Genomic DNA, 8945 nt, shown 5'->3' on the forward strand with positions numbered 1-8945 from the left:
TTACTTTAAAAGCACTGTGCTGAATAATGTTGTTTGTTCTATCACCAGCTTTTAGTATAAAAAAGCTTTCTATTAAAGTATGAGTTAATTATTGGTTTACTTTAATTATACAAGATTAATAAAAAACAACTACAGCTAAAGGCTATTTGACTTTTCTTTCATATACTGATGGAGTCGTGCTAAACGTGAACCATATTTAGCATCATGTGCTTAAAATGACAAATTTGAAATTACAAACAAACTAAAATTGTTTGATGATTAGCGCCCAGATTCACTGTAAATCTTCCTTTGAGTGGGTAGACATCAGTTGTGCAAGAGAAGGCTGAGGTAACACAATGATCGGAAGACTGGTTTCTTTGATTCTTCTAAGTACACTGAGTGAGTTTACTTCTTCTACACTGCCAAATGTATCATTGTAAAAAATATAAAACAAGATATATATTAGGCTTTGTAATATTCTACATTCTAACTGTTACTGTTTGTCTCTTTTCTTTAGCTGTGACTGAAATGAATGAGGTTCCTCAGCAGATCTCTGTAACTGTGGCTAAACTTGGAGATAATGTGACTCTGACATGTGCGCTCTCTGATCCAGGGTTGTCTTACTGGTATAAGCTGAATTATGGATATATGGTTCAAACAGTTGATAATAGAAATTTTGAAAATATATTATTTCAAATTAACAACTCAAGATTCAGTGCCACAAAAGTGGGTAACGTGCTTTCTCTTACCATAAGAAATGTAAGCAAAGAAGATGAAGCAACATACTTCTGTCAAGCAGGATCATCATTCAGTCTGACCTTTATTAATGGCACAATTGTGGCAGTGAATGGTAAAGTATATTCATTTGGTTGTCTTTGATAAGGGAGGGTCGAACCCTAAACAACTACAGTGAATTTCTTGTCTTTTTCTAATTCCTACAGATCCTAAAACCCAGCATAGATTGTTCACAGTAAAACAAACTCCAGATGTGAATTCAGTCCATCTGGGAGATACAATGACTCTGCAGTGTTCACTCCTCTCTGAGAACGAAAATGACACAGATCAGTGTCCAGATGAAGACAAAGTGCACTGGTTTAAAGGTGCATCAGAATCCCATCCAGGCATCATTTACCACGGCAGTCTCAGAAATAAAGAGGACGGGAGATGTGACTACAGTCTGTCCAAAACTGTAACAAACTCATCTGATGCTGGGACGTACTACTGTGCTGTGGCGACATGTGGACAGATCCTGTTTGGTAAAGGAACTGAAGTGGAGATAAGTATGTTTTTAAAGTATTATTTTAATATTTGCTTATCTGTACTAGTTGTTCCTGATTCCTGATGATTTGTGTGTGAATAAGCAAGAGATATTCTCAGGCCTTTAATAATTTTATACTTTGACCATTGGTAAGCAAACTGTTACTGGATGCATAAAAATTAACATCCAAACTAACTTTTATGATAATTTTTTACTGAGATACTGCATACCTTGGAGATTGAGTTAATTTAAACCATCTATATGAAATGTTATTACTGTGGATTAACTGAGTGAGTAATGTACAGTATTATACTATTATATAATCGAACGTTAATTGTCTGCTGGGATGTTTTCTCATTCCAGAGGAGTTCCCGCTCGTTACTGTGCTTGGGGCACTGCTGACCTGCTCTGTGCTTCTGAATTTTGCACTGATTCTCTCCAGAAAAAAAATCCAACCTCGTAAACACTGCGAAGGTAAATTAATCACATGTATAACATACTGTGTACATATAATTAATATCAATAATTAATATATATATTAATAATTAATAATTATTAATAATCAGTAATTATTAATAATTTATATGAATACAAAGTTTCCTTATTTTATTTTTTACTAAACTCAGTAAAAAATTTTCCTGTTTCCTGTTCTTAGCTGACAGGCGTGGTACTCAGTGTGGTCGATATTACTTAAAATTGTTGCATTAACTATTGATTCATGTGCTCACACGTGGCCAGAGGATAACAGTAAAAAAGTCAATTAAATGCAGAACCATTACCATGGTACAACATTAAAAGCTAACACAAATACCAGGCATTATTTATACAAAAGAATATCTTCAAATATTGTAAAAATGGTGCCTTGTTGGTTTCCTGGCAGTAATGATGATATCGCCCTATAACGTATTTCTACAATCTCAAAAGATTTGTTCTTGATTCTGCCAGACAAGCACTTAAAATAAATAAATTCACTGCTAACCTTTTCTTTTCATGAACAGGAAAAGTAGAAGTCTTTACTGATGTCAAACAGGAAAAATCACCTGGGGATCAAATGAGTAACGAGGTACACACACACACACACACACACACACACACACACACACACACACTATGCGATGTTCTCTCTTTGTGTATTTATTATTTTCAATTTTTTATATTTTTGTTAATAATTTACAGGAAGGTGAAGAAGCAGGACTGAACTATGTGGCTCTGGATTTCCCCTCAAGAAAATCTTCAAGATGGAAGAGTAAGAAGGAGTCATCAGAGAGCACCATATACTCTGGCATCAGAGAGGGCCAGTAAAAGGCAGATTTAAGGCTGATGCAGATGCCATTCCTCTGGGTAGATGAAAAAGGAAATTACAATGACAAAAGACAGATTCTTTTGTAAGACGGATTCTTTTAACCACCTTTATGAAGATATTCTGTCAGGATTCAGGATTAGAGAGGTAAAATGGGGAACAACCATTAAGATACTTAAAGACAAATGGATTCATAAATGAACTGGAAGCCAGTGAAGGGAAGCTAAAACTGGAGTAAAGTGCTCTTGCTTGCTCGCACCAGATAAACATTGTATATAAAAGAATATTCATGTTTCAAGGTTGTGTTTGGCCTGAATAGTTACACTAGGACTTAAACAAATGGAGCTTATGAGGATATCATGGTCCACAGTATCAAAAGCAGCTGTTAAGTCTAAAAGCACGAGTAGCAGGCAGTCACAGAATCAACTGCTAAAAATATGTCGTTACAAACCACAAAAGAATGGACTCTATACTGTTGTTTTGAATAACATGAGTATACAAACATGGAAGTTTGTCTTGAAACAACTGTTTTCACCTTTATTTTCAGAATAGCATTTAGAATTTTTTCTTAAAATAGATTCTCGACTTTAATCTCAAAATTTCACATTTATTCTTAAAATGGGGTTTTTATTCAAAAAGTAATGCATTACTCTGTTTAATTCTTAAAAGTAATCCAGATATTACTTAATTATGCCCCAGAGAAAGTGATTTGGCACACTCCATCACATGAACTGAATTACATTGTCACACGAATACAGTTTAACTACGTAAACTGTAGGCTACAGAGCCACACACTGACACAAATCTATGTCTGTATGTCCGTCATGAGAACATGTGTACTGTTTGATCTCTCTTTTAGTGTTTAAGCATAAACACAAAGCCGACAATACAATGTTTTTTTTTTATTTCTTGTGGATAAATGAAGAAACCTGGGTTATCCACATACCAGTAAAAACAAACGCACAAACAAAGAAACCCCACACATCAGAAAAACAAACTTTACAAAACCTGGAGAACAACAAAACCACTTTTAAAAGGACAAGCAAAATAAAAATGAATGAGGGGTGACTGAAGACAGTACTGCAAACAAAACTAAGCTGCCATGATAGAGGCATTGTGGCTTGTGTTGTTGTGCAACGAGTGACATCTATTGACAGCCACATATCAGTCTTCAGAGGAAAACACAACCTCAGGAGGATGCAGTGTTGCGCACATCTTATACATACATATTTCAGTATGAACATTATGCTCCACATGCTGTAGTGACATTCAGTGTCTTTTAATGAATTCCAATCCTGATATTTGTTTCCTAAATTTAAAATAAACATCGTTGAGGAAAATTCTCCATCTATTGAATTTATAGGCATAGAGGTGCCTCACTGTTTACCTTTTCTTGTCATTTTCTCTACATTTCAATTTCTTGGCTCAAAGATTCTTAATATAAGCTGTTTTTTTTCTCAATGTCCAGTTAATTGATGCATTACCAAAGTGTTTGAACTCCCCCTAGTGGTTCAAAACAGAATCTTGCACAGGACCCCTAAAAAGCTAGAAACAGCCCTGCCTGGACGAGCCTCATTGTGAGTCATAGATAACTGTAGGTGAGCTAGAATCAGTGGTGATACGGTTATAATCACATTAAGTAAAATAGAGCTTTAGTCTTTTTTTTTCACACTCTATGTGAATATCTCCTAGAAACAAAAAGTTAAACCTGCAGTAAGTAGGGATGGGTACCGATGGCACCGGTTCTGACATAAACGGTAGTAACCAGACCGAAAAGCAGCGCACATTTCGGTGCTTTATTTCGGTGCTTTTTTTTCCTGAGCTGTGATACACTTCTAGCCAATCATTTTACCTTTCCGAGGATAGTAGGCGGGTCCAGGTGCGTCCGTTCTTTTAGAGCAGAGGTACAGATTAAAAATGCCCAAGGAGGACCAGTCAAAGTCTGGCTGTACTTCACAGCAAAAGATGCAAACTCAGCAGCAACAAGTGCTTTAAGCTGATACTGAGATACTGTCAAAGGAGGTAACACCTCAAATCTGATGAAAAGCCGAGAAATGCGCCGTATTTGATAGCTTGCTGCGAGACCTCACACTGAGCACATCTACTGCGGGTGTGGTGCCAGTTATCGGACCCGGAGTTAGCAACATCCCCCACAAACCCGAAGAGGAGAGTCCTGGCCCCTAGCCCTGCCAGTGTAGCAGAAATGATGAGGATGATGATGCAGCAGCAGCCGTTCTTCTCTGCGTGAGTAGCTTAATGTTGTTCGTGTGTAATTTACGTTGAGTAGGCTAACCACGTTATTACATTAATGCATGTAAGGTGAACTAGCAAACATCATCATAGCTACATGCGGCTGTCTTCTTGTTTGATGGCAGATACTCCCTTCACCCTGGCCAAAAAGGCTAAAATGCCCAAAGAAAAAGTGGAAAACAGCTAAATATGAGAGGTTTTTGGACAAAGTTTGTGTTTTTTCCATTGTTTAAGCACTGCTTCCAGCCACTGCTTGTTATCTTTTTACAAAAAAACAGCTGAAAATGAGAGGTTTTTGGACCAATTTTGTGTTCTCCATTCTTTAAGCAGCGGTTTGAGCACCGTTTAAGCACCGGCACCGTTTCAAAAGTACCGATATGGTACTGGTATCGGATAAAACCTAAACGATACCCATCCCTAGCAGTAAGTGATTCTTTATTTAAGTTTTGCTCACTAAAATACCTCAATCATGTATGTTTTCCCCTACCTGAAGTATCACATGGACATATGGCCTTCTGGAAGAGTACATGAGCAGAAATATCACCATAACCCAATATTCATTCTTAACTTAAGGCTAGAATACAGTTTTGCTTACTGCAACTGCTGCATGCACTTTTCATGATTTGGAGAAGCAAAGCATGAAATGGACACAGTGGACCGGTGTGTCTGTTACACTAGTTCCACCAAACATAGCGCTGGTACTTCCGAAAGGGCACACTCAACTTTTATTGTAAGAACAACAGAAGCTAAATAAAGGAGAAAAAAGGGCATTTCACAGAGCAGAGAACTCAACAATACACAATATACTTGCAAGGTAAATATTCCAGACTCAAGCTCAGTAGCATTATCTTGCTAATAAACCACAGTAGTTTTACCTCTCGGAGCCCTCCGTGTTGGTTTCCTGTGTGCAACCTGTATTGGGCAGTCCACTGTTTCTTTGAAATTATGGACTCATGTACCAGTGTGAAGTGAGTGGTACTGCACATTTGAACCTGGGTGGGCAGCCCTGTACTGTACTGGCATGAAATGTGGGTAACCCCAGATCTACATTGTGGGCATCCTGTGGGTATGATGCCGGCATGTGGTGATGCCCATTCTGGGCCCACACCATACCACAGAATGGTCAAAATCTAGGTGTGGGCTGCCCTACTGACTTGTGTGGATGGCCCCATGTGGGCCCACAGTAGATGAGTGGGGCATGTTGGTCTGCCCGCAGCGCCTAGATATGAGCACATAGGGGGCATATTTCCTGGGTAATAGGTAGAGTTCAGTAGACATGCTTTATTGGATTTAGGCACATTTAGGGACTATGTGCCTAAATATGCACTCACAGGCTTTATCTCGTGCTCAGCAGACTCATTATATACCTTGCATGTGTATAACGGTGTTTTAAATGAATGGATTGAGTCTGCAACATAAGCATGTTAAGGATGTTTAAATATTACACTTGTCATAGCTGTGGCGTTTCTGTGAAAACCCTAAAAGGTTATTTAAACATCATCAAGGCCTATACAAAATGAGGCACCAAAGTGCCTGTTGTTACAATGTTACAAGTCTCACACGTGTGTGTTTTTTCCCCCCAGGGATCATTTATAGAGCAATATGATTTTTTTTGTATTTAACTAGCAAGTAACTAGCAGGTTGCCTGCTGTCAGTCTTTCCCTGATTAAAAAAATGTGTTAACCCACTCTTTTCAATCTGCATGGTATTGGGTTATTAACACAGCTCATATTAATGGATGCTGGCATCTCATGCCACGCCCATGCAGCCTGTTTCTTAAAATTTGGCCAAAAATGTACACATGTGATCTGCTGGAGGTCATTTTATGTGACTGGCAGTGTTTGTGATCTTTTTTCTTGCCCAAAGATGCAGATACTGATGCAGATACTGATCCTGTGGCCGGGATGATGCACTTCTACAGCCCTCTCCTCCTGCCCTCTTGAGTCGCTGCTGAGAGATACAGCAAGCCTTCTGGCAATGGCACATCCCATGTTATCAGTAGTGACAAAACAGTAGCAAAGACCAAAACTAGAACAAAAGGAGGGATAAACAGAACAATGGTCTTTGACCACCTTTCGGGCATTATACTTCGAATCTCAGCTGCACCTGTAGTCAGGTGAATATGTATTGAAATGCAATTTTGCAAGTACCCAAATATAATAATAGACAGATTTTCTGTATTTTGATTATGAAAAATTTCAGTAATATTTAGGTGACGGTAAATTTCAGTTATTTTAAGCCATCTGGCAACCCAGCTACTATAAATTTTCCCACTTGAATTTCATTTGAGGAGAATGAGAAACAAACGTCATGACAAAAATCTTAAATGTTCACAATTTTATTAACAGAACTTAGAATAAACAAACAATAAATACCTTAAATCCTCTAAATGTCAAACACAAGCTTTTAGGATTTACATCACCAACCAAAAATGTCTGTCATTCAATTAAATTGATAAAGTGACAAATGAATATTTGTATGGCATTTCATGCAATATTTTTAAAATGTAGATTTAAGTAATAATTAACATTTCCACTTTATACAAAACATAGTGTAGTAACATTTTTGTCTTCTTTAATCACTAGGGCATTGGAAAAGAATTACACAACTCACCAGCAGGTGGCAGCAGAGCATCTTTTGGGCCTACAATTCTTCTTCTTAATAGGAAGTTAAATGATTTCAGTTTACTTCCATAAGACAATAAGACTGAAACTGTAGGAAAAGTTTTTGTAGTAATAGCAGGACTACATATGCAGGACTTTGTGTTTGACTTTTTACTCTGGAATGTAGTCATGAAAGGGGCTTGACCATAGTAACGTCAACCATTTACAAGAGAAAAATGTGCAATTAGTGTTCATTTTAAAAATAAACATACTGGGAAATTGGTGGGCTCATGCAACACAGCATCACATTCACTTTGTGGTCATCAAACAAGATTTTTAATGATCAGAGTTTCAATGATCGACCTGCGTGTTTGCACTGAGTTGATTTAACTTACGCAAAACTTAAAAATAAGTAGCTTGTAAATGATTCATTTATACAGGATTCTTTGGTTGTAGTTGATGTTTCACATGCAGCAGCATGAACAATGAATGGAAAATTAAGCAGTGATGTGGTTGTGTAGTGTGAATCCACAGAAGGCTTTTTTTTCTCATTTTTTATTTTTAGTTTCTGAACTTTTCCCACTTTGTTTTTTTAACGGCAGCAGTTCATATACATAGCATTTACACATTTGTACTGTAAAATACAACAGTTGTGCTGTGAGAATTTCTATTGCAGAAATGTGGTTATCATGATTTTTTGTTTTGAAAAGCTGTGCTACTTAGTCACCCGGTACATTTTAATGTTTGTTCAAAGTGAAAGTGGCAGAGAAAGCTGATCTTCCCCTCACATGCCTCTTTTTCTTACCTTTATGCATTGTGCCAATAAATAGTGAGCTCATAGTAAACTCATCACAATGGCTGAAAAAGGGAACTGTGTCCCTTGTCATCATTATTTCGAAGCTAATAACATCAAAATTGATGTAATGAACCATTTAAATAGAAAAACGTTGCTGCTGTTCTCCAGTGCATCTGTCATATCATCCCCATGCTTTTGCACCTTCTTAGTATCATATATGAGTTTTCATTTAGTGCAGCTCATTCTCATCCCCAGACTATCCAATAAGTATCACTTTTTCGAAGCTACTAATGTGGCTAATTTACATACAACGTGTCCTTTGACGTGCGTGCTGTAATGAATATTTGTCAGGCAGAGTAGAAATGAAGATGAAAAGGGAGAAGAAAAAAGTGAAAAACACAAACTTCTAGGTCACCACACCTTAATCAAATGATTAGTTCATCACCAGGCCTCGGGAGAACTTCAAGAAATATTGAGAAGCTAATCTAGTGATGGATCAATGACACATCTAACTGACTCTCCAGGCCTGGAGTTAGCCACCCCTGTCCAAATTGAACCAATCCTGACTATCACCCCTCCAGTCTTCTAATGAGGACTCTACAGATTTGTTAAACGTGGGTGTTGTCAGGGGCCAGCAAATCTCTGACAGGAGAGTCAATGTACTAGCACTGAAAGACATGCAGCAGGAATACAGCAAATAATGCTGACAAAGCAACATTACACAACGTGGACTGGGTTATGTGATGGCTCTTAAGATTG

At 37.6% G+C, this 8945-nt stretch overlaps 1 protein-coding gene across 1 annotated transcript; it reads left to right on the forward strand.

Moving 5' to 3' along the window:
* The first annotated feature begins 335 nt into the window (after positions 1–335).
* On the forward strand, positions 336–2539 carry LOC146676770 (uncharacterized). The gene is made up of 6 exons (XM_085383593.1): positions 336–378; positions 497–829; positions 921–1259; positions 1601–1711; positions 2236–2300; positions 2414–2539. The coding sequence occupies exons 1-6, from the start codon at positions 336–338 to the stop codon at positions 2537–2539; spliced, it is 1017 nt and encodes a 338-aa protein (XP_085239719.1).
* Positions 2540–8945: the final 6406 nt, after the last annotated feature.

The sequence above is a fragment of the Rhamphochromis longiceps genome, linkage group LG2 (genome assembly GCF_057381845.1).
Source record: "Rhamphochromis longiceps isolate RC_006_pf linkage group LG2, R_longiceps_female_GT1.1, whole genome shotgun sequence".
In the NCBI taxonomy this organism is placed as follows: domain Eukaryota; kingdom Metazoa; phylum Chordata; class Actinopteri; order Cichliformes; family Cichlidae; genus Rhamphochromis; species Rhamphochromis longiceps.